The sequence below is a fragment of the Triticum dicoccoides genome, chromosome 1B (genome assembly GCF_002162155.2).
Source record: "Triticum dicoccoides isolate Atlit2015 ecotype Zavitan chromosome 1B, WEW_v2.0, whole genome shotgun sequence".
In the NCBI taxonomy this organism is placed as follows: domain Eukaryota; kingdom Viridiplantae; phylum Streptophyta; class Magnoliopsida; order Poales; family Poaceae; genus Triticum; species Triticum dicoccoides.
Window position 1 is genome coordinate 490,716,910 of NC_041381.1, and position 26,951 is coordinate 490,743,860.

The 26,951-nt window shown below is 46.0% G+C and overlaps 2 protein-coding genes across 2 annotated transcripts; one reads left to right on the forward strand and one right to left on the reverse strand.

Moving 5' to 3' along the window:
• The first annotated feature begins 8,424 nt into the window (after positions 1-8,424).
• LOC119343599 lies at positions 8,425-12,518 on the forward strand. Its single transcript, XM_037614474.1, has 4 exons — positions 8,425-8,781; positions 10,350-10,950; positions 11,036-11,285; positions 12,234-12,518. Exons 1-4 carry the CDS (start codon positions 8,613-8,615, stop codon positions 12,264-12,266), a joined length of 1,053 nt encoding a protein of 350 aa, XP_037470371.1. The 5' UTR covers positions 8,425-8,612; the 3' UTR covers positions 12,267-12,518.
• A 5,295-nt stretch (positions 12,519-17,813) lies between these two features.
• On the reverse strand, positions 17,814-22,467 carry LOC119343612 (plasma membrane ATPase-like). Its single transcript, XM_037614482.1, has 9 exons — positions 22,320-22,467; positions 21,707-21,826; positions 19,621-21,402; positions 19,498-19,530; positions 19,313-19,394; positions 19,061-19,221; positions 18,768-18,941; positions 18,489-18,671; positions 17,814-18,394 (listed from the first exon to the last, which is right to left on the reverse strand). Exons 1-9 carry the CDS (start codon positions 22,374-22,376, stop codon positions 18,113-18,115), a joined length of 2,874 nt encoding a protein of 957 aa, XP_037470379.1. The 5' UTR covers positions 22,377-22,467; the 3' UTR covers positions 17,814-18,112.
• Positions 22,468-26,951: the final 4,484 nt, after the last annotated feature.

Consider the following 26,951-nt stretch of genomic DNA (forward strand, 5'->3'; position numbering starts at 1 on the left):
AAGATCATTGGACAAATTAAACTTGATTCTTTATAATAGTTTTGAGATATGATGATAGTAATATGTGGGTCATGCTGGTGAGTAATTATGCTTTAGTAAGAATATTGGTATAATGAAATTACATCCTACTTGTGGTGCATTATTCAATGTTTGTTATGCTTAATGCTTGTTTGTGAGATTTTTCGTTTTTTGTTTGGCTGCTTCTTAATCTTTTTGCTAGCCTTAACTTGTACTAAGTAGAAATACTACTTGTGCATTCAAAATCCTTAAACCCAGTTTTGCCACATGAGTCCATCATACCTACCTATATGCGGTATTTCCATACCGTCCTAAGCAAATATATATGTGGCATCTCTAATTTTTAAAATGAATTTCCTTTTTGTGTGCATGTACCGCTCATGAAGCGGCAGGGGGTGGCTAATATTTTTCATGCTAGATGTGTTATTCTCAAGATGAGTGTTGATTCACTTGTCATTGCACGAGAGTACGATGGTAATAGGGATGCCAGTCCCGAAATGGAAAATGAATTTACTTTATGTTGTTAAATAATAAATTCCTTAGAAAATGTTGGTATGGACGTTACCTGTGGATATGGCTAGCCGTGGAGTGTGAAAGAATGGTAGAACCGCCTATGATATATCTAGTATGGAAAGTGTTGGGAACTACTCGGTCATTTTCGTTGACAGGAAAAGCATGCCTCCCAAAATATGTTTTCTCTCAATTTAAGTTTTGAGCTCTAGCACCTCTACAAATCTCTACTTCCCTCTGTGAAGGGCCTATCTATTTACATTGTGCAATTTTTATTTATTTGAGTCTCCGTGTTCTCTTATAAAGCCCAAACTAAGGGGCACTATGATCGTACTTGAGCATTGGATGTAGCTAAAATTTGAGTGCGCTTCATAAATGGATCAATGATTGAGCACGATGGGCTAGGGATAGCTTTCTTTAGTGTTGATATTTTGAAAGACATGGTTGCTTGTTGATATGCTTGAGTATTGAAATCTTCATGTTAAAACTAGACTATTGCTTTGAACCATCTAAAAGTCCAAATGTCCATGCTACAAAAGAAAAAGAATATGTGATGAACATGTTAGGCAACATTCCACATCAAAAATTCTATTTTTATCATTTACCTACTCGAGGACGAGTAGGAATTAAGCTTGGGGATGTTGGTACGTCTCCGATGTATCTATAATTTTTTATTGTTTCATGCCATTATATTATCATTCTTGGATGTTTTGCAATCATTTTATAGCAACTTTACACCATTTTTTGGGACTAACCTATTGACATAGTGCCCAGGGCTAGTTGTTGTTTTTTGCTTGTTTTTTACTTCACAGAATATCAGTACCAAACGAAGTTCAAATGCCACGAAAATTTTTGAAGATTTTTTTGGACCAAAAGACACCTTGGGGGCCAAGAAAGTACCAAAGGGAGGCTCATGGGGGGCATAACCCACCAGGGCGCAACCAGGAGTCCAGGCGCGCCCAGGGGGGTTGTGGTCCCACGGAGCCCCCATGCACCGCCTTTTCGCTGTATAAATTTCTGAATATTTCAGAAACCCTAGGGGAGACGTCAAAACAAAATTCTAGCCGCCGCAAGTTCCAAAACCACGAGATCCAATCTACACCATCACAGAGGGGTTCATCATCCTCATTGGTGCCTCTCCGATGATGCGTGAGTAGTCCACCATAGACCTACGGGTCCGTAGGAAGTAGCTAGATCTCTCTCTCTCTCTCTCTCTCTCTCTCTCTCTCCCTCTCTCTCTCTCTCTCCCTCCCTCCCTCTCTTGATTCTCAATATAATGGTCTCTTGGAGATCTATTTGATGTAATGACTTTTTGCGGTGTGTTTGTTGGGATCCGATGACGTTTGAGTTTATGATCAGATCTATATCCATGAAAGTTATTTGAGTTTTCTTTGATCTTTTATATGCATGATTACTTATAGCTTTGTATTTCTTCTACGAATCTTTGGTTTATTTAGGACGACTAGATCGATTTTTTTTTGCCATGGGAAGAGGTGTTTTGTAATGGGTTCGATCTTGCGGTGTTCGTTCCCATTGACAGAAGGGGCAGCAAGGCACACATGTATCGTTGCTATTAAGGATAACAAAATGGGGACTATTCCTACATGAATAGATATTGTCTACATCATATCGCCATTCTTATTGCATTACTCCGTTTCTCTATAAACTTAATACACTAGATGCATGTTAGATAGCGGTCGATGTGTGGAGTAATAGTAGTAGATGCAAAATTGTTTCGGTCTACTAATCTTGGACGTGATGCCCAGGGGCGAAGCTACGTATAGCTACCCGGTGTCACTGGCACCAGGTGCAATTTGCATGCACTTATTAGCTTAGTGTGTAGGCCATTCAATTGTTTGATATGTAGGCATGTGTTCTTCTATATGGACACCGGGTAATTTTAAGTCTGGATCCGCCCCTGGTGATGCCTATATAATGATCATTGCCTGGATATCGTCGTAATTATTTGATCATCTATCAATTGCCCAACAGTAATTTGTTTACCCAGCGTATGTTATTTTCTCGAGAAACCAGTGAAATCTACAGCCCCCGGGTCTATCTTTTATCATATTGCTTGCAGATCAATTTTTATTCTTTTTATTTCCAGGTCTATTATTGTAGAATTCTAAAAATACCTTGCTGCACTTTTTCTTTATTTATTTTATTTTGTGTTATTGCGGGATCTATTTATCCAAAATCATACAAACCAATCTATCTTTTGCCCGAGGAGGGATTGACAACCCCTCTTACGCGTTGGGTTGCAAGTATTTGTTCTGCGTGTGCAGGTACTGTTTACATAGCTTGGCCTGGTCTCCTACTGGATTGATATCTTGATTTCATAACTGAGGGAAATACTTACCGTAGCTATACTGAATCATCCCTTTCTCTTTGGGGAAATACCGACATAGTTTCAAGCGACATCAACCGCTACTTAGCTTATATTTAGTTTAGTCCAGGTTAATTTCAAGTAATTTGAATGGAACTTGTTAAATTTCATCAACTTTGCATGTAATATGTTGAACCAGTTTAAATTTTGTCTGTAATTCGCGTTTGACTGTTTAAAATGGGAGAACATTTAATGACATGGTTGGATTGCTGGTGGGCATGTTCACGGACATTTGAGGGAGTTCACTTGATGAACGCCGTTGAAGGATTATTGAGGAAGCCCTCTCACGCGGAAGAAGGTAAGGTTCGCACCACAGTGGGTTATCATGACATCTTCAAGGCGAACCCTCAAGCCGCCGAAACGTCCGGACCATGTTGTTGAGACGCTGTTTACCATCCAAAGCGGACTTGTATCGGTCCGCCGAGCGGTCTGGACGTACTTTTTTGTCAAACCCGAGACAAATGTGGAGGGATTTGTGGGAGTTCGGACAGCAACCACGTAGGACTCAAACACCCCCGACCCACCCAAAGCCCTTCCCGGACCCAGTGCCTCCATCCTTCCCATTTTCTCTCCTTCCTTATTTCTCGTATGCCTTCGCCATCGCTCCACCACCCCGGCCGCCACGCACACCCCTGCCGGAACTCCACATCTTCGTCACCCCCAACGTTCAAGTCGGGCTCCACCTCACTTCTCCCCCGTCGCTGTTCAACCCTCTCCTCCGACTGCCCCACCAGGTACCATCCGCTAGTACTATACTTGTCATACCCGGCAACTATTCGTTGAATTGTTGGAGCTAAAAAAGTTGTCCCTTCTTCAAGCAACGGGTTTCAATTTTGATTCATATACGAGCACTATGTTGAGCATGCATTGAAAATGGAAGAACTCCGAAGGCTTTACAAGGGCAATATCAGGGTCATGTTAAGAAGCCCACCATTTGCTCTTGAATGAGTTGCATCGCATGATCTTTGGATTTGACACTCTTTCTTTGGCATGCCCGGCTCTCACAATGGCATCAATGTGTTGCAGCGAGCACCATTGTTTGCGAGGCTGGCTAAAGGAAAAGCTCCTCCTTGCCACTATACTGTCAATGGACATGAGTACAACATGGGCTACTATCTTGTTCACGGTATCTATTTTTCGTGGGCTACCTTTGTTAACACCATCTCTAATCCCAATTGGCCAAAAAGGTCTCACTTTGCCCAAAGACAAGAAGTTGTTGGGAAAGATGTCGAGAGGGCATTTGGAGTTCTTGCGGACCTGTTTTGCAGTTGTTCGTGAACCTGCTAAACAATGAGATCCGGAGACATTGTGGGAGGTGATGACATGTTGCGTGATCATGCACCATGATCATCGAGGATGAGGGTGAGGATGTTGCCGCGACTATTAAATTTAATAACATGGATGATCATATCAAACTTCCATACCAGAATCCGGCAACATTTGAAGAGTTTATTCAAATGAATCAACATATTCGACATCGAGCAACGCACGAGCAACTGAAGGAAGATATAATTGAATATTTGTGAGCGGTTAAATGGGACAACAATGTTGGAATTTAATAATTGAACTTTTTAAAATTTAAGCTGCGGCTGCATGCACCTATTTCAACGTCTCTACTCTATGTATGCGGCTATTTAAATGTGCAGACTTTAAAAATAATATAGAAATGCCAGATGTATGCAAGCAGTGTTGGATGGACGTCTTTCACATCCATGTCCGTGGACTAGTTTCTCACTGTCCGCGGACAGATCCGGAAGAAAATTTGCGGATCCATGTTGAAGATGCCCTCACCATTGGGAGTGGCCTGAACTATTTTCTTCTTCGTGGCAGTGTCTTGCTGGTGGTGTTTTCCGTGAATTTTTTGCCCCACTACTATACTGGTACTATGGGCCCTTCTGACCTAACCTTGTTCACAAGAAAATAAAATTTGCCCCAGGAGGCAACCTGGCACGAGGCCCAGATGTGTATGCGGTTCTTCCCTGCCGAAACCACGTGACGTACGTCCATGTCCATCCGTCTCGTCCGTCCCAAACGCACCGTGGCGGCCATGGCACCGTCCACGCGTCTGTCCAAAATTGCCGTCGTGCCTGAAGCCTGCAAAAAAGGTTCGGCATTGCCGCGGGCACACGCTTGTTTTTCGCATCCCGAAAGTAGTAGACGTGAGCGCGTGTCATGACCGAACTCCGCCCCTCGCTCTCCACCTCCCCCGCGTAGCGTGCCTCGGTGTCGATTGGTGACAGATGCCGAAGTTTCTTTGATGCTCTCGTGAAGTGTTGTTGGCTTTCAGAAGATGCCAATGTGTCATTTGCTACTCAAGCAAGCGTTGTCGATTGTCTTGACCTTCAGCCCGATTGATGATGCCATGAATATGACTTGTCTGTGTACAGATGTGTCGTGGTTTATAGATAGAAGTAGAACCCGTGCGTCGTGACTTGTACAGATACCGGCCGCCGAATTATAAAACAAAGTGCCCCATGTTCTCATATTCTTAAACGGTTTTCTTCTCTCATTTTATTTGTTTGAATTGCTGACTTCACATCCTACCCCGTCTTCGGCGTTTGTCAGTTGTCACCTCGAGTCCTCCTTGGGCCTTGTACGTGTGGGCTGCAGCGATAAGAGAAGCGATTGTAGCCTGGCGTGTGGTTGGTAAAACCGTTGTTGTTGATGAAGCGGCTATGGTGAAGGGCAAGTTGTTTGGCACCATGGTGGTGGTTGCGGTCGTGTGCTATTACAAATTTTTGAAATGCCCCTGAAATATTAATATCATTGTGATTTGTTATTTCTAAGTTAAGCGTCTTTGTTTGATGCTAGTCGGACTGATAATGGTGATCTCGCATATATCGATGTAAACTTATGATCCTCAATGCGACGGTTAGGGCCGAGACTCTCCATCTCGACAACGCTAGATGGAGGTCGGGACTCCCCCTCCTCCTCATACTTCTCTGTGTGGGTGCAGCGGCTGCCAACGGACATATCCTTCTCTAGAGGGGCGCAACGCAGTCTGGTGGTCACAAGTGACAGCTCTAGTCGCATGCAATGAAGACAATTGAAAATGCGAGGTATTGTGTGTGTATGGTGAAGGGTGAGTGCATATAAGGTCATCATCGAGCTGCACTGATACGCCTTGAGGAAATGGCATAGTCGGTTTAGAAATAGAAAAATCCACTTTGTCTAGATTGTCGTGAGCGTATCGTTTCACGAAGCGGTTGCAAAACTATGGGAGGTGGTGCTTCACAATTGGTCTATAATCGTCCTTGATGCTCAGACTACAATGGCCTATCCACAGGGTGGGGAGTTCTTCCAAACAATATCATTAGAGAGGGGTCATAGATCACATAAGTAGGAAAATCATTAACCAAATTCTACTTTTCCGGGGATAATATTTTGCCTCCACCAACTTTTGTTGTGCACTTCAGCCTTATTTTTACTAGTTCAGGCGTCCATGTTGCTGGTGTGTTGTGGAGGAGTGGTGTTTCTTTCATTGCAAATCTTCCGAGTGACAAGTCTGTCGAGCGATGACATGACTTTTTCATTGTCGTGTCATGTTGTTGGTTGCTTTGATCTAATATTCTCGACCATAGGTTCCGCCATCCAATCGACGCTATCATGGTCAGTGAACTTTAACCATTATTTTATAATTCTCCAAAGGAGAAATGTATGTATGTAGCAAAGCATAATGTGCACGGTTGTTTCTTGCAATAAAGGGTGAATGACAAAATTGGGGTGCCCTAGTGGTTAAACGTCAAAGACTATTTTGAATGGTCAGACTAATTTTCATTTAGAGACGTTTAACATAAAAGTTAAAGTGGACCTCATAAACTAGGCTATATAGGTCAATGCTTCCAAGTATTGTCATGGGTCGGGGAAATTGCAATGAATGGTGTCCTAATTGTGCAACCGAACATGCCTTGGTTATGTTCACAAAGTTAAAAAAACATGAAAGTGAAAAAAAAGTCCCAAGTTCAACTTAATCCAATTGATCCCAACATTCTTGCACATAGCCTCTTTGACATTACATCTCTTCTCTTTGATAGGTCGAAGCCATGCATCCAAGATGACGCCCTCACCATTTTCAACAACTACAAATATCCACTCATGGAAGAGCTATGTGCCCACCTCGAGGCAAGGGTCGCCCAAACCCACGTAGGTTTTGTGGGGGTCTATCCACTCAAAGCGTGATCAACAACTGTAAGACTCTCATAGATTTTTCTAAGTTGAGCACTCCGATTCCACCAAGGTTCGCAGCAGAACACACACACGCGCGTGCGCGCTTTTCACCCCTGTCGGTCCGATATTCGCCCTATCTACAGGACAACTCACCTTTTTATTATCAATGCTTTTTATGACGTCTGATGGGGACAACGAGATGAGTAAGATGTTACATCATACATTGGATGGGAGGTAATGGTCAATTTAACTAGAACCATGTGTCTACCCGTTGTATATGTTTTTCCTTGCCAAGTAATACACTTAGTGACGATCTTGCCTTCAAGATGTTAAAAATCAACTCTCTCGAGTTGTCTGGTCGAAATTGGTATGCCTAATATCTCACTGGGAAGACAATGCACACCCAAAACACCAAATGATGTCAATTAAATCAATTTCGTCGCACCTAATGCCAATAATATACAAAATCTATTGGACAATACTAGTAAATTATTTGATGGTTGCTCGACAAACCATCATGACTGTAATGGGTAAATATTCATGCTGCCTTTAGTAAGGGGTATGCCCACATTGGCGACTACAATACTCATCGATGAGCATTGGCAATTGGCACATGCTTTCCCTAAGTTTGGACACGTGACAATGTTTGATAATGTTGTTCAGTTGTTGAACATGTTTTTCTTACATGCCTACTTGTATCTTGTAATCTGGATGATACCTTGCTGAGTTAGTTAAACGTCTTTGATTCTATTTTACTTTGTATTGTGATGTTTCAAACCTAAATGCCACATTTGACCTTCTGAATCCAAAGGTGTACTTTGAAACTCAAGATGGCAATCATTGGTATATGGATGTCACCACCTTAAAAATCTAGCACAAAATGAATACTCGTCGTCAAAGAAAAAAAGAACTCAATTTGAAGTTAGTTAATTTTCATGGTGCATTGCATCTCTTTTATCGGTTTACAAATTTATGGCAGTCTGTTTGTTTGTAGGGTTGGATTGTGGACATCGAGTTTCTACTTTGCGAATCACTACCACATGAATGCCATCCTCTTAAAAATCTGAACACAAAACGAAAATACTCATCATCAAAGAAAAAAAAGAACTCAATCTAAAACCAGATAATTTCCATGGTACGTTAAATCTTTTTAACGGCTCATCATGAATCGTGACAATCCGTTGTTTGTACTTTGTAGGGCTGGGCGGCGCACCGTGTGGCAGCCCCTGAACGAACGGTCGAAATCAAACCTTCCTCGACCACAATCCGACCCGGATCCAGCATCCAGCCGCGGAATGGGACGGGACCCACGCGGCGTTTAGAAAAATCCGGAGCCGTGGTCGCGTCGGGAACCCGCTCCTCGCTTCTCCTCTCGGGGCTCCGCTTCGCCTTCTCCGCAGCGCAGCCACTTCGGGATCGGGAAGCGGGAGGGGAAGAGAGAGGCAGGCAGGCAGGCGAGCCGCCGTACCCGGCCGCAGCTTCCCTCTCTCCGCCCCCGCCTACCCCTACCACCCTCCCCCCGCCGCGCACGATGAGCTCCCCCCCCGCCTCTGCCCCCGCCCCGCCGCCGCCGCCGCCGTCCTCGCCCCCCTCCGACGAGGGGCGGCCGAGGGAGGCGACGGAGGTGGACGACCGGGTGGCCTCCCACGTCGACCCGTTCCTCGTGGAGGCGCTCGACAACCCCCGCCACCGCCTCATGAGTACGTGCATCGCAACCTTATCTCTTTCCGCAATTCCCTGTCTCTGTCGTCGTCGTCGCGCCGCTAGGGTTCCGCCGTCCCGCCTTTAATTCGCGAGAGGATGCGTCGTTAGCGGCGGGCTCCTGTGGATGTGCGGTGCGATTTAGGATTGGATTCGTGCCTGGCGTCTAGGGCTTCGTTTCCTGGTGTATTGCATAGCCCCTGGTGTTGAATTGGGGACTCGATTCTTCTCATGCTTCAGCTAGCTCGGATATAGAGGATGTGGTTGATGTTCTGTAATTCGGGCGAAATTTAATCGAATTCTGCCAGTATGCCAATCTCCTAGGCTAGAAGAGTGGTGGCTTGCGCTTCCTTGTTGCTACATGCTACAATGCTGATTGTGCTGATGCTGTACTCTCCATGAGCTAGAGAACGATACTGATGCAGGCATTAGTTTTCTCTGGTTGATATTGGTCAAGTATATGTGACTGTTGCTGATAATAATGAGCAGATGCATGCTTATGTGATCCTAAACTTCTCTGGAGATGTCCCGTGCCTGCTACTCAATTGCTATTTATCCTTGGACATACTGTGTTTGCACTTTTCTCTACCTAAATGGTAATTAGAGTTGCATTAGATGTTTTATTCTCAATTCCGCAAGTGGCTGTTATTTCGGTTGTTATAGACTCATGGTTTGGACCAGTATTCCTGTGTCTTGATAAACCAGCTGTATCCCGTTAGGTGCACTGACAATGATGAGATAGCCATTATTGCTCAAGTCGCTGCTGTAATTAGGAAAAGGCTCCAGGGAGGGAGGACGGTGAATAGTGATCTTAATCTGAAATTCTCAACATCTCATCAATGAGGTCACGGGGATGAGCTTCTTTCACTTGCAGGCTGCAGCTGAGCTCTCTTTCAACTGCCGCTGTTTCACAACTATACGTGCCTCATTTCCTTTCTTTTCATTTATGTGGATTGTAGATTAAAACAAAACCTAATATGCAATTTAGGTCCAATCCAGCTCTCTTTATGTCTAACACCTTCCGCCTTTGGTTCCACTTCCTGTCGAACTCGTCCTTTGCTGTGAGGGTTGCACACCTTGGTGCCAACAAGCTTTAGCAGAAATCTGCTGTCCTGGATGGAATTCTCTCCTGGATGCCTCACCTATGGCTCTGTACATGCACAGCTTGGGGTGGTGTCTAAATTAGCATCTCTGTCAATGCTTTATACATTAACATCAAACAAAAAAAGTCTGTTAGTGCTATAGTATCATCTCTCTGTGCACCAGGTATAGAAATCTACCTGAATTTGAGTATGCGACTCGTTTTAAGTTTGTTTTCCGATTCGTTCAGTTCTCTTACATTCTCTAATGGTATTTGCAACAACGAAATGGATTAACTCACTGCATGAATTCTCACACGAGAAATATCTTAACATAGGTGCTGTAACCAGTGTAAATAATTGATTTACAGTTTACTGTATTTTTATGTGTTCAGTTATTCGTGCTTTTTTGTATATTTATTTATGTCATTGTCTAACTCTTCTTTAACCTTCAATTACCATATAATCATTTTTGTTCTCTACAACAGTTTTGCGGATGGAATTGGATATACAGAAATTTATGCAGAATCATCACCTGCATGAATTTGAATTCCAGCATTTTCCAACTTCTTACCTCCGCTGTGCTGCTCATCGTGTTGCACAACATTATGGTTTAGAGACTACAGTAGCTGATAGCCTAGTAGATGGTTCTAATAGCAGGATAGTTGCAAGAAAAACACCTGAAAGCAAATATCCAGCTATTGCTTTATCAGAAGTTCCCGTTAAACAAGCAAGAAATGATATTGAGGCAGCAGAAAAGCTTAAGTTTGTCATTTGTCAAAGGCCCAAAGCTTCCCAAAATGGTGCATATGGTGCTGGAACCAATAATGGTGCGGCGAAAACTGTTGAAGAGAGGATAGATGATTACAATAAGGCACGAGCACGCATTTTCAATGGTTCCATTCCTGCAGATGTTGTAGGCCCAAGTGATTTTGGAGCTTTGTCCATTGCCAGAAACGAACCGGTGAATGTTGAGCCTTCTGTTGATGAGAACAAGGGCTGCACGTTCAATAGCCGTTCCAGGGTTGCTGTTTTTAAGGACACTGAAAAAGACCGTAGTGATCCAGACTACGATCGTAACTACAAAAGGTTAGCATGTGACCTATTAAATTTTGCTGCCACCATGGGGTCTTAATGTTGAGATTACAAACCATAAATATTTTCACCTCTGCAGGTATGTTAGGCCCCCTGTGCCTGACTATGGTGTGAGCCCAGGCGCCTTCAATTTTGCCGTGCCTCAGTTTGTGCAGTATGGTGTTGGTTATATGCAGTCTCCTAGCATGCCGAGAAACCAACCTTCTGTGTACTTTGGTCAACCTGATTTATCGATGGGATCTTCTGGAACTGCTGTCTATCCACAGTGGCCTACCCCAGCAATGATGTACCCCCATTGCTATGACAACCTTGGCCATGTGATTTCTCAGGTAAGCCTGTTATATGATTCTGCTGAGCTTGCATATCATTTGTTTCAGTATTCAAGGATAATATCAAGGTTAAATTGTCTAAGTACGTGTTCTAATCATGGAAGGTAGCGAATATTGTTATGTTTTCTAAAAAGTAGTAATCAATATATCACATGCTGTTAGCCCTTTACAGAACTTGGCTTAATCTGTATGGTAGCAGTTTGTTATCCTAATTGCATCCAAGCTGGGTGGCAATCCCTCCGTATCAAAATATAAGACGTTTTTGTAGGCTAGTTTAGACTACAAAAACGTCTATATTTTGGTACATAGCTAGTAAAAGTGAGTCCTTCCTCGTCATGCCCAAGATAGTACTGGTAGTGGCAGTTGTAGTTATGAGTCATGACCCCGTCGTGAACAAGGGTAGCTTGATATAGCTTTGCCTTGACGCTTGAAAGGTTCTCAAGCAATCTGTTAAGAAATAAGAATGTTGTTTGTTGGTATCTTGTTTGCTGCTGGATCCAACCTTTCTCTCTTTTGTTCCCTCACAATAATATGCTCTATTCTACTCCCTCTGTAAACTACTCCCTCCGTCCCAAAATTCTCGTCTTCGATTTGTCTAGATACGGATGTATCTAATACTAAAACGTGACTTGATACATCCGTATTTAAACAAATCTAAGACAAGAATTTTGGGACGGAGGGAGTAATATAAGAGCGTTTAGATCACTGAAGTAGTGATTTAAACGCTCTTATATTAGTTTACGGAGGGAGTATATAATGTTTGATTTCGTTATATTGCTTGCCACAGCAGTTACTCACGTGATGGTCCTTTGGTTGTTTGGTTGGTTGAATTCGAAACGTATCTGCCAAACAGCAATGCTGGTCTCATTTACTGCGTGAAATGTTTGTTGGTTCTCTAACAAACAAACACTCCAACTTTATTTTCATGTCATGTTCTCAATGTTGCAGGTTCCGGTGTACCAGTCCTTCAACCATGGCTAGGAGATGCTACTTCCTGGGATGTTGGAACAGAATTTGTTAAAACCTGCTATGTCGTGTTGTCATGTTAAGTGCGTCTATCTATTTTGGAGTCAGTTTTTCCCATCATCGAACTTCTGGATAGTGTCAGCTAGGTGTATAAGAATTCTTATTGTTATTGTGCACTAATCTACAAACAGGGGCGCTCGTCTTTTGCTCGTTTACTTATGTATTTGGCCAAGCACTCTTACTCTATTCGACATTCATGAAACATCACTCCCTGCCTTGCACTGGTCCCTGAGGGCGCGTACAACAATCCACCGTGAGCTGTCCATAGTTGGTGCCAGTGGTGGACCTAGTATCTTAGCATTTGGGGTGCCACAATGTGCATACATAGGCAACACAACTTCAGTGCACCTGTCCAAAATTGGTGAATTTTACACTACAAACAGTATAATTTTGTTGAAACACGATCATAATTCCCACTGGAACCTCCAAAAATAGGATCAAGTAATCAATTTACTAGGATTTGTGATGAGCTGGAGAGAGAACAAAGAGAGAGTAGCCTGCTGGTAGCTTCTTAAGTCTGTTCTTTTGTTAGTCGCTCAGCGGTCGGCGGTTCTTTAACTGACTTGTAGGTTCGAGTCGTACACATGACAACAAACTCCAAACTCTTGGCCAGAATCTGTAATATGATGCCTGCTCTTCAAAAGCAAACTTAGCTTGGAGAAGGACACAGTTACAATTGTCCAAAAGCAAATTTACAACATCTACGGTCGGACGCCTCAAACCGGTCTCAAATGTCTGGACTGACTAGCACCCCTCATATCCGGCCCCATTCCGGAACAGATATGAGGCGGCCCGGGGCGCGTCCGTAACGTCGGACTGATGCTCGGGTCTCATACGAAGTCGGACTGATGCTCGGTCTCATACGAAATCGCTCGGAAACCCAATGACCCGATGAGGGTCTGGGCTATTTAAGCCGGACATTGACCCCCAACACTAGGCACATCCACTTCTCTCGCTCTCCGCGCTGCCAACCCGATCCGCTCTCTGCCTTCCTCTCTGCTTGATCTTTGCGATAGCCATGGCCCGACAGAGGGTCACCACCTACGCTAGGGGGGGGGGGGCGCCTTTGACCAAATGATGAAGGAAAAAATGACGAGGGCTCAGGTTTTCTTTATAAACGTACTAGGAAAGCATTTTAACCACGCCCGGCGTTTCAGTTTGATGGCAAGGACGAAAACCACGTAGTAGCAAGGGAGTTGTAGTAGTCCACCGACAAAGTAGCTGTATAATACGTTCAGTGGCTCATTTCCAATTGGAAAAAAGGAACATCCCATTGTTCAAACAGAACTGAATTTCAACTCAAATTTAGGACTTCCCTAAAAAAGGACCAAATATAGGAGCTTACCACAAAGGCGCTTTGTGAGAAAACAAATCAAGGTGCGGGTACAACTACCTGCCAAAATTCACCTCATCGAGTGAGTGACATAATTCTTTGAAAGTATCTAAAGAATGGACCTTGCTAGGAAGCAAGTGCTTGCCTTTAGGTGTATCCAGCGGCCTCCTATTTTAGGTATGTGACACCCTTTGCGATTCGGTTGGATAATGAAGGTATTACTACCATTTCCTCAAGGTCGCGATAACGGAGCAGTACCCCCGGGCCATGGAGGGGCGGATCTGGAGGGGGAGCAACGACAGTCGAAGGCGGAGTAGTACCCCCAACCCATGAAGGGGCGGATCTGGAGGAGGAGGAACCGGTGGAGCAGGAGTGGGAGGCGGAGCCGGCTGCGGGCTTTGCCATTGAGGACACCATGACAGAGTTCGAGATCACCCAAGCGGAGGAGGTGGCGGAGCAGACCGCCATCCTAGAGTCCATCCAGCAGAGGCCTCGGTGGAGGTCAACCAGCGCTTCCTCCGGCAGCAGAGGGTGGAGATCGACGAAATCTTCGCCTCTAGTGAGTCCCACGACGAGCCGAAGTTGCCGCAGGCGGCCATCTACCCGAAGCCCGACACGGAGGTCGTGGACATCTCGATGATGAGTAGCCTAGGGTAGATAGGATATATACATAGTACATTGGTTTTTATTTTGCATGGTTTGTATGGATTTGAGATATATACTATGTGGTATTTGGATGGAGCACACGAATTCTGAGAGGTGACCGGCAACTGTTCACAAACGCTCCCAACCTATGACCAAATGTTGAAGGAAAAAAATGAGGAGGGCACTTCCCCCATCCTTTGACCAAATGGTGAAGGAAAAAACGAGGAGGGCTCGGGTTAAAAAGAATATCACACAATAGATATTCTTTATAAACGTACCGGGAAATCATTTTAACCACGCCTAGCGTTTTAGTTTTATGGAAAGGACAAAAACTAGGTAGTAGCAAGGGAGTTGTATTATACCTGCCAGCAAATGCCTGCAAAATATGTTCACTGGCTCATTTTCAATTGAAAAAAAGGAACATCCCATTGTTCAAACAGAACTGAATTTCAACTCAAATTTAGGACTTCCCTTAAAAAGGACCAAATGTAGGAGCTTACCACAAAGGCACTTTGTGAGAAAACAAGTCAAGGAGCGGGTACAACTACCTGCCAAAATTCACCTCATCAAGTCAGTGACATAGTTCTTTGAAAGTATCTAAACAATGGACCTTGCTAGGAAGCAAGTGCTTGCCCTTTAGGTGTATCCAGCGGCCTCCTATTTTAGTATGTGGTGCCCTTTGCGATTCGGTTGGATAACGAGGGTATTACTACCATTTCCTCAAGGTCGCGATAGCGGAGCAGTACCCCCATGCCATGGAGGGGCGGATCCGTAGGGGGCGCAACGGCAGTCGGAGGCGGAGTAGTACCCCCAGCCCATGAAGGGGTGGATCTGGAGGAGGAGGAACCGGTGGAGCCGGAGTGGGAGGCGGAGCCGGCTGCGCGCTATGCCATTGAGGACACCATGACAGAGATCAAGGTTTCCCAAGCCGAGGAGACGACGGAGTGGACCGCCATCTTGGAGTCCATCCAACATAGGCCTCGGTGGAGGTCAACCGACGCTTCCTCCGACAATAGAGGGTGAAGGTCGATGAAATCTTCGCCTCTAATGAATCCCATGACGAGCCGAAGTTGCCGCAGGCGGCCATCTACCCGAAGCCCGACGCAGAGATCGTGGACATTGGTTTATTGTCAAATGCCTCCACACCTTGGCCGGAGTTTACAACATCGTCAGGCATCACATCTTCCTCCTATGGCACCAGTTCATCACAACCCCATTGCAAGATCCAGTTATGCAGAATGCAACAAGCAAGCACAAGCTTAACCTGGGCGGGGAAAGTGTGGAATGGGTTCTGATTTAGGATCTTAATCCTGCTCTTCAGAGCTCCAAATGCCCTCTCAACAGTAACTCTAAGACTGGAGTGTCTGAGATTAAACAACTCCTGTGGAGTCCTAGGATAGTTCCGACCAGCGAACTCATTCAGATGGTACCTGGTTTTCCTGAAGGGTGGAAGAACACCTGGCCGACATGCATAGCCAGCATGTCCTTGGTAGAACTTGCCATTGAGGATGTTGATGCCATCAAGAAGACTCATGCTGTCATTGAGAATGTTAGCATCATGTGCTGATCCTTCCCAACCAGCCATCACATATGTGCACTTCAGATCAAAGTCAACAGCAATAAGCACATTCTACCTTGTGTAGTGCTTTCTACCCTATATGTTGTAGACTGACCACGATAGTCTGGCAGTGACATGAATACCATCTATTGCCCCAATGCAATTCTGAAATGGCATTACAAGATTATGTTATGGCTATAGCCGAAGAATACAAGCATATCAAGGCATGAAGTACATACTGCCAGTGCTCACCTTGAAGTATGGATACCATATTGGGCTAGTGCGAATCTTGGTAGGAGTCTGGCTGGTTGGTGACACGATCATTTCTCATCTGAGTTCCCCAACAACATACAACACTTGGCTGAAGTACCTGGAGATGGTCTCCATTGACCTCCTAAAGGTGTTGTGCATTCCCTGAACCTCTAATTATGACCAACAACATGGAGGAGCATGGCTACTTGCTCTTCCACACAGGTGTGGATGCTATCTTGTAGCAGCCCCTGCTCCTGAAGGCCCGCACAAGCCGTGTAAATGGTGATCTTTTCATTCGAAGCATCCACAGAGCCTATGTGTCGTTGCAGTTGTAGATGTAGTTCAGATTCACCATCCTCTCCCGATCCCGGATAAACATTGGACCGTAATTGATGACAGGCCTCCCACCACGACGAACAACTCTCTTGTGCATCAATATGAGCCATGCCTGAATCACAGCTATCAGTGACGCATCCTAAATTACGACTTTCATTCGTGCGTTCATAACCTAGCCGACATCAAGGGTGCACTGAGCAATGGGGAAATCAGGCCTACAACTTGCCTAACGGCCTAACAACCTACCTAACATAGGTGGGGGGAGGGGTGTTACTTTCCGGTGAAGGGAAGGGGCATGGCTGAGTCGAGGACAACCAGGCGGTGGCCAAGAGGAAGGAGAGCAGTTGCTCCTACTGCCGGAAAGTGTTGTTGTTGCGTCCGCCACTTGCGCATATCTGAATCGCCGCCACCGCCGGTGCTAACAATAGAGGAAGTGCTTGTCCTAGGGCTAGTGGTGACTAGTAACCGAGTAAAGGAGGGAAGGGGGTGAGGCTAGATTTGGCGCCATCTCGCCGCACCCGATTTCTATCTCCCGCCATCCCCAGTCAATTTCGCCTTGCTCCCTCGCGTGTGAGCTGCATCCCTTTAGTGCCGAACCCAGGCTGGCTCGCGGGAAACTGCTGATTTGAGGGTAGCCAGCCAGTCTCTAGGTTTTTTTAAGGTTCGTGCCGAGCCAGCCCACCTCGTATGCAACAAAATGCGTTTTTCTTGGCCCAACTCAGCCTGATTGAGGTGTATGCGGGCTGCTGTGTCCGTTGGAATTGCCGTCGGCGCGGCGGTGCCGCAATCATGGAGGACGTATCACATGGCATCGGATCAAGCTGCATTTGTGAGACGCCACGGACGCGACGAGGTTTGACATAGGGCGCATGCTTAGGTCGTTCTGCAACGATGGTACCTGGACCTTGGTTTGGCTACCTATCCCTAAAAACATACTCGTTTTTTTGTTTGACCATATGCGTCAAGTAGCAGTGTCAGCAAGGATTTCATTTGTGCGAGCATTAGCCAGAAAGAGTGTCCATCATCAACTGTTGTTCAACAATTCAACCGCCAAAAAGAAAAAAGAAAAACTGTCGTTCGACAATCACTGAAGCTTGGGACGGAGCAGAGGAGTCCAACCCGCCAATCAACACACTAGAGACAAGATTACTGTGTTAACACCAGGAGTAAAGGACTGAAGGGGAACCAGATGAAGACTAGCTAGCTCATTCAGATAATTTTGCAAATCTTCAGAAACGCAGACTGCAAGTCATAAGTTCAAACTGAAAAGCCATCATCACCCAAACAAATGCGAGGAGTACGGGCACATGTATGAATATAATTCACTCAAGAATCCAATAACTTCCTATAATATGAAGATTACCAATAGTCAGATAAGTGTTAGAAGTTTCTTTTATTGATTGGTGTACATGATTTTTCTGTCTTTTCCATGGGGTTAAAACCGTAAACCACAGCCAAGTTTGTAGCAACCAATTTACAACAAATCAAAATTCACCAAATTGACCTGATACAAACTGGACCACTAAAATTGAAGAGAATATATATATAGACCACTAAAAACATATGTATCCGACGACCAAAACGAAAATTCTAGGCAGGGCCATGTTCCCTCGGCACCGCTCCTAAAAATGTGCAACGAGTACGAGGCAAACCACCACCACGGCCGTCCCTGGTCGATCATACAGTGTAATGGTGGTTGTCGACGGTCTCCATGTCGAGGCCCTTGAGCCTCACCGCCGACTCCACCCTCCCCTTGAGCGTGCTGAGCTCGCGCAGCCTCGCCATCTCCGCCCGGCGTTTGGCCTGCTCGGCCATCTCCGAGAGCTCGCCGTAGTTGCTCCTCTCCTGCGGCGTGCTGTTCGGGTCCGCCGTCGGCAGGCCGTGCAGCGTCCGCTGCGCAGTCGCCCACTGCAGCTCCCGCTTCTCCTTCCCGTAGTCCTTCTTGTTCGTGAAGGCGATCTGTTTGTTCACCACACAATGTTAGGACGGGATCACCTAAGAAACATTGCCACATAACCTTGAGATCATCGCTACATGTTTGTCCATGGTGTACCTTGTTCTCGAAGAGGGTGTCCCATGCCTTGCCGCTGAGCGCGTAGCCGATGGCGAACTTGAACAGGTCCAAGGGGATGAAGGTGATGATGCTGTAGAGCCAGATCACGCCGGCCCAGCCCCAACCGATGCCTCTGATGTGCGCAAACGGCAAGTTGCAGTAGACGGCGATGACGGTGGCGATCTGCAATGGCAACAACATCACAATATGTTGCACCTACAAATGAATATGAACGCACGCACTCCATTGTTGCTGTGAGGCCGGGTGGGGCGGGCTTACGATCTGCGCGACGACAAAGGCGAAGCAGAGCCAGAGCCCCGGGCGCTCCTGGAAGCACCAGCGGCGCGACCGGGTGACGAAGATGAGGGCCTGGCTAATAATGCTCACTTGAAGGTAGAGGGCAGACATCATCGCATCCTTGTTGCCCCTTAGCGAACGCACGTGGAACTTCTCCTGCAATTTGGAAACAAACAGGAACATTCAGCATATTGTCTGAAAAACAGCATGAGCCACGCCCATATCTCGTCTAGTTTGGAGGGATTATACATGGCATGGATTGAAACAACGCTTACGCTGAAGAAGTCAGTGCTGGTCATGGCGAAGAAGAAGACCACGGTCGTGACGGCAAGGTAGGCGCCGTAGACGATGCCGGTGATGAAGATCTCCGGCAGCTTCCAGCTATCTGGGTGCGGGGATGGCTTCACTCTGTCCTTGGAGATGGTCATGATTGTGCCTGAGTTGAGTAGATCAATCAAACAAATGAGCCTGGCAAATGAGCAATGGACATTAACATGTTTGTTTGGCATAATGAAGTTGAGACCCACCGTCGTTCAGAATGGCAATGACCAGGATCATAAACGGCGAGAAATCGAACTTCCAAATCAGCGCGATCAGCATAAACCCTAGCTGCAGTTCAGTTCCACAGCAGAAAACAAATTAAATCAAGTCCAATCTACATACCTACCTACAAGTATAGGACCTTGATAAGTTCAGAATAAATTTGACCTACCACTATACGGATAGTGATGGACACCGCGTAGATCTAGTACATTGACAACAAGGGCATAAGGATTAGTCAGAGTTATTTGTACAAAAGTTACGAGAATGTAAATGAGTTTGGGAGAATGCTCACGGTGTAGTTCTTCATCCTCTGGAATATGGCACGGCTAGTCAGCACGGCGCTGATGATGACGCTGAGCCCCGGCTCGGTGAGCACGATGTCCGATGCGCTCCTGGCGGCGTCGGTGGCGTCCGCAACGGCGATGCCAATGTCGGCCTTCTTCAGAGCCGGCGCGTCGTTCACGCCGTCCCCGGTCATCCCGCAGATGTGCTTCATCTGCTGCAGCTTCTTGACGATCTCGTACTTGTGCTCGGGAAAGACACCGGCGAAGCCATCGGCCTTCTCGATGAGCTCGTCAACGGGGAGCGACACGATGGACTCGTCGACGCTCTGTCCGAGCAGGGCGGACGAGGGGTACATGTTGGTGCCCATGCCGAGCCTCCTGCCCGTCTCCTTGGCGATGGCCAGCTGATCGCCCGTGATCATCTTGACGTTGACGCCGAGATTGAGCGCCTGCTTGATCGTCTCGGCGCTGTCGTGCCTGGGCGGGTCGAGGAGCGGCAGAAGTCCGACGAACTCCCAAGGCCCCCCGGAGCTGTCCTTGCTCCTCTCCGGCACCTCCTGCCTGGCCACCGCCAGGGACCGGAGGCCGCGCTCGGCGTACTTGTCGATGATGGCGTGCGCTTTGTTCTTGACATCGTCTCTGCAGTTGCACAGTTCCAAGATCTGCTCGGGAGCACCCTTGCTGACACGGTGCCACGTGCCGTCGGCGGCGTCTTGGTAGGTGAGTGCGGTGCGCTTGTTGACGGGGTTGAAGGGGAGGAAGTGCATCTCCTGGATGCCAGCCCTGGCCTCCTTTGGGTCGGCGAGCATGCCGACCATGGCAGCGTCGATGGCGTCCTGGTTCTCCACCCTGGATGCCATGGCGGCGAAAAGCAACACCTCGTCCTTGGCGAGGCCCGCGGCGAACACCTCGATGAGGTTGCGGTCGACGCTGAGCTTGTTGAGGGTGAGCGTGCCCGTCTTGTCGCTGCAGAGCACGTCCATGCCGGCCATCTCCTCGATGGCCGTCATGCGCTTGGTGATGGCGCCCTGCTTCGACAGCCGATGTGAGCCGATGGCCATGGTGACCGACAGCACAGTGGGCATCGCGATCGGGATGCCGCCGATGAGGAGCACAAGGAGGTTGTCGATGCCGTCGCGGTACCGGCGGTGCTGGATGAAGTACATGACGATGATCTCGACGATCATGCCGATGGCGATGGCGCCAATGCAGAAGTTACCAATGGCCCGGAGCACCTTCTGGAAGTGGCCGACCTGGTTGGTGCTGTCCACGAGGTGTGCCGCCTTGCCGAAGAAGGTGTGCACGCCGGTGGCGATGACGACGGCCTCGATCTCGCCCTGCTTGCACGTGGACCCCGAGTAGACGCTGTCGCCGGGGTTCTTGGTGACGGGCAGCGACTCGCCCGTGAGCGCCGACTGGTCGATCTTGAGCGGGTCTCCCTCGAGCAGGAGGCGCGCATCGGCCGGGACTATGTCGCCGAGCTTGATGCTGATGATGTCGCCGGGCACGAGGATGGAGGCGTCCTGCTCGCTCCACCTGCCGTCGCGGAGCACCTTGGTCTTGGGGGCGAGGTTGGCCATGAGCGCCTTGGCCGAGCTACCGGCGTTGCTCTCCTCGATGTAAGAGATGGTGGAGTTGAGCAGGAGCAGCGCGATGATGCCGACGAAGTCCTGCCAGTCCGGCGGCCTGCCGCCGCCGTTGGCCAGTGCGATGGCCATGATGGCAGCCACCTCCATCACCCACGACAGCGGGTTCCACATGAACCCCAGGAATTTGAGGATCTCGCTCTCCTGCGCACGCAATCTATCTAAGAAACAGTTTTGCTAGAACTCATCTAGATGAGATATAGTTTGGTCTCATTCACCTTTTATTGCCATTAGATGTAGTGCTATAAGATGTGTGTGTGCTAACGTGAATTGTATTTGTTCTTGTTTTCAAAGTGAATGAGACCAAATTATATCTCATCTAGATGAGTTCTAGGTACTACCATCTAGAAATCCTAACGAAGATGATATAAATTTCGGCAACGAAATCAAGAACTAATTCGCTTCAAACAATATCCATCTAAGAACTACGTAATGAATTGCACCGAACCTTTTTCTCTTCGAGTTTGTTGGGGCCGAAGACGGCGATGCGCTCCTGGCCATCCTTGGAGGTGAGGCCTGCCTGGCTGCACTGGAGGTTCTCGAACACCTCCTCTACGGGGATGTTCTCCTGCAATGCACGCACGGATTAACGAAGAAAACAACTGGATTCGCATGCACTAACTGAACTCCATCTTCGGGTAGAGACTGGAATCTATCTTCTGATAAAGATGGTTACTGAATAACATCGATAGGATTAGATGGAGAGAAAAAAGCGGGAGGTGGTTGCAGATCACGAAAAGTGCAAAACAAAAGAGAGAGAGAAACAAAGACGATCGATCGGTGCGGTGCCTCTCAACTCGCCCGTGAAGCCAACAATAAAAGTGCTACCAGATCGGTGCATATTGGGTTACATGAACGATCCGTGACGTGATAATGGGTTAAGGCATAGACCAAGATTGGATCTACGCTTACATCTTCTCCACTAGAATTATCATTAGTAGGTTTTCTTAATGATCTTTAGAACATATAACAACTTAACAGATTCGATAGAAACACGCATAAAAAGGTTGGCAAGAACTAGCTTGCATTATACTGCATGAAAATTAGCGAGGTTGGCTCACCAAGTCGACGGCCTCATTCTTGATCCGCTCCAGACCTTCGGCCGCCGCCGCCGCCATGTTGATTGCCGACGGGGAGCCCCGGAGGCCGCAGCGCCCAACTATGCACGTACGTATACGTAGTATCCAAACCGAAGGTGGGGCTTTTGCCGAAGCAGCCGCGTTTGGTTTTATAGCTGGAAGATGGAAGGGCGGTGGGTGCGTCGTGTTGGCTGCTCCGTCCTATTCAAATCAGCTACTACCAGATTTACCCCTTATCTCATTCTCTCAAAAATTAAAAGAACTCCTTATCTCTTGTTCTGATTTTTATTTGGACTTTATAAGAGGTGGTAAAAGAACTGGGAGAGAGACGATAGGGCGCTGGCTAGATGAGAGCCTAAACCATGTGGGTCTGTAGGGGAATCTATCTATTCAGATTTGGAGCTTTGGTGGCCGCTAGGCTCCGGCTATAAGGGTGTTATAAATTCATGAATATATTTAAGGTTCATTAGTAATATTTTTTCAGTTCATGAATATTTTTAAAAATTGATACCATTATTCAAATTTACAAAAAAATAGAAATATGATTTTTTTAACTTTTTTCCTAATTTGCAAAAAAATAAAGATTTTTATACATCTTTTGATTTGATGACCATTTTCAAATAATAATACGGTAGCCGGCTTTTTATGAGCTAGCAGTGGAGCTAGCGGAAAAAAAAACCTTGTCCGAGCAAGGGCTTCATGGACCGATCCATGTCAATATTATAGCAGCAATTGCACAATTTCGACGTGGATATGAGCTCCCAAAGTGATCCAAAAAAAAGGCTCCCAAGAGACTCACACAACAACCACCGGTTTACATCAAAGCTGAAACATGTAAGAACACCACAACCACGCAACAAACGGAAAAATGCGAGAAAAATTGCAATCCCTACCGCGTAATAGTGCACCTTCACGCCTTCATCGACGTTGTTTTTTGACCGGAAGACCTAGAGCTAACTTTCGACATGGGCTATCCAGACAAGTACTTCGAGAAATGGTTTATGAATGGTAAAGTCAAACTTTCTAGTATATTATATCACAGCTTTATTACATAAGGAGATACAATGAGAAATCTTTGCCATCCAATCTGATTAGAATATCATAAAGTATAAGTGGTAGAACTATTTTTAGGAATATTTCATCAATTCATTTTCATTTCATTTGTACCCCTGGCAAACTCAAACTCTCGTCGAAATGGTCTCTATTCACATGTATGAAATACATATATGAAATACGTATGTGGAGTTCCCTAGAATTTCATGTGATTCAGTAAATAGAATATAGATTCTATGATTGCTAGATCGATCCATAGGGATTGATGAAGAGTGATATCTCTAACAACAGCTCATCACGTATAAATGAGAAAAACACGGTCAAAACATAAGTAAACCCAAGCCGACACAGATGAAAAAAAAATACCGACCACAGTAACCCGGTAGAAAAAAGAAAGATATCCCATCAATGAAGAACATGGCAGCGAAGCATGGCTTAGGGCATGTATAATGGTTGATAAGATAATCTTATCTCAAAACTTGCATGTAATTTAGAAATGACAAAAGAAATATCTACAATGGGTCATCTCTTAGCCTTATCTTCAATAACTAGTTGTTCCTAAAAGTATGGTGAGACATATATTATGCTAAAAGGTCATCTCTTACCTTCTCTTAAATAAGAGAAGACAAGTTTTTTCTTAGGAGTTCTCTCTCCTCCACCTCATCATTTATCCTATGTGGTAATCCTAAGATAGCATCATGGTACATGCCCTTAGCCTCCAGTGATAAAAGTAAACGTGAGTGATCTTTGCTTCTTCAAATGTGTATCAAAGGCAACTTTGACGAGCATGTCCTTGGTAATAAAAGTGGCTCATGGGAAGTTTACTAATTCGAGCCATGCGTGTATGCATGCTGCTGGCCGGGCACCACACAGAGGCAAGGGATATACTCCATATGGACCATATATATTCACATGTGTACACGCTTTGCTTGTCCTCTCGTACATACCCTTTATTCTTAGCTCGGGTGCCCTAGCTACGTACCTATTGTCCAGCCACTTTGGCAGCATCCCTTTTTTGTCGAATCATTCCTAGCTTGGTTATTTGCAGTGCAAAGAGAAGGGAACATCCATACCAACACGCAAAGATGGGTGCGTAGATAAAAAAACGTAGTACGGACATAGACTTCAGCTTTCCGTGACATAATCTATTGGTTGCTTTATAAACAATTTTCAAGCATGCATTTCTAGATATAAGAATGTATGCAGGGTTGTAGTGTAACACAGCTGCCGCGACAACGAGAGAGGGCCGTTTTGACTATGGGGTGCATATGCTCCCTAATGAACAATACATTCAAAATAAATAGTAAATGAAATTTAAAAAATATGATTTTTTAGATGTTCTTGTTAGTGTAACAAATGTGCTTGCCAGTTTTCATGCGAAATGGGAAGACGGTGCTTTGTCGGTGAAAAAAATAAAAATAAATGTAACATTTGTCGGTTTTTTTTTCACAGATCAAAATACTTAAACTTCCTTCCTAAAAATTTGCAGGTAGCGTTTTGGTGTGACAATGAACACACCTTTTTTTTCAAATTCTTTTAACATTTACAAAATACATTTTTGGTGGGCAGAAGCATATGCTCCCAAGAGCCGAACTGGATTTCCGGAACAAGAGGTCTATTATTTGTCCAATTCACAATGAATTTGCACACAAGTTTTTTCTCCAGGGTTTGCTAGAGACGAGGCGACTAGGAGGCAACTAGCGCTTACGGCGGGAGGGTGGCAGAACCCAGGATCCTAGTGTCCCCGTCCGTTTCTTGTAAGTTCTTCGCCACACATGAAGTTGGGCACTGACGACGATGGGAATAAGGGAAACTTCAATGCTATACCTCAAACCGCCCCTAAATAGTTGGACAGCAGTGCCCTGACATTTTTTTGCCATCTAATGCTTCGTCGCAAATGTTTGAACGCCCATGTCGGTGGGGCAGGAACGGGCGTCACCTTTTCGTTTGATGAAGACATCTCATCATGTCTTTATTAAACTCTTCTTGGTGATGTTTAAATTTGTTCATTACCTGTTGGATCCATTTCCTGCTAATAAATACTATTAAAGATATATATCTTTTCTTGTTTAACTTGCTCAACGCTTTTACCCTTTTCTTTTAACTTTCTGAATTCATTCATGTTTTTAACATTGTACACTTTTTCTGAGAACTTAGTTGATCCTTCAGTACACCTTCTTTGCTGCAAGCGCCATCGCATGCGTTAGGAAGGTGACAGCCTCATCCAAGTTCTTCATTTCCCTCAAGAAATCAGTGAATTTCATGTTCAACTTCTCCATTTCCTCTCCGCTGGCTATGTTTTCTGCTCCTTCGCCCGATGCCATGCTTTCGTTAAGGCTCGTTATTGCTGAAAGGGCATTTCCCGCCTTATGTTTTGGTGTTGATGACAACACAATTTGCGGACTGGCCATGTGTCTAAGCTGCTCATGTATTATTATACGACACAAGACGGTTGGATACCCCTCCGGATGGAAAAGAGCGAAGACGAGATTTTTGACGCGTTTTATTTCTTTGGTTGTAGGAAATCTGTACTATTAAGAGGGGGTCTGCATCGGAAGGTACGGTGGAATCAAACACGTACACAAATACATATTGCACTCGCGATATAGGCTTTCCATTTTGAGGAGAGACTCAACATGGCACCCGCAGGGTTTGCGTGCGGGTAATGCTCACCGAACCTGCACCCATCCCAATATTTTTTGTCCAGACCGTACCCGCACCCGCACCTCGGGTTTCATATTGTTCCCGCTACCCATACCCGGCCAGGTGCGGGTAATACCCACGGTTAAAAATACACATCTCCGTCACCTTTGAATTCACATTTTACCATGTATAATTTTAACATTTTAGCATGTAAAATACAACATTTAAGCATGTATATTTAGCATTTCAGCTGAGGGGGAGATGGGGAGATGGGGTTTGTGTTCTGTAAGTGGGACGACGCAATGGGTGGGCGAGGGGAGGGGAGGAGATTTTGTGTGCAGATTTGGGCTGGGTTAGGCTAGGCTTTTCCCTTTACTAGTGAATGACATAGGAGACCTACCTGCAAGATGTACTAATATGCGGCCGGGTAGGCGGGTAACCCGCCTTACCCGTTGGGTACATTTTTCCCCATTTACAAACCAATGGGTATTTAACTTTCCCAAACACTTACCCAAATAGGGCTTTTACCCATCCGGTTTGCGGGTAGCGGGTACCCATTGCCATGTGCAGGAGAGACCCTCACGTCTAACTACTGCATGAGATTGCACCCAAGCGGTTGTATTTCTCTGGGCTCCGGTTGTACCGCTCCATCGAAGGATAGTGCACCTCGGAGCCCTGCCCTTGGCGGTTGTATCGGCTATTACGGCGGTTGTACCGCTTAGTCCTTGAACAATACTATCAGCCCTAGTAACGCTCCAACTACCGCCGGGAGGGTGATTCCTCTTGGGTTGGGGCAGTGGTACACGATAGTGGTTGGACGGTTGTTCCAGTTATTTTCATAATAACCATTCCCCTAGAGGTAGTACCGCACATGACTCAACTAGCCACTTGTGCACGCTTGTGGGGGTAGTTGTATCC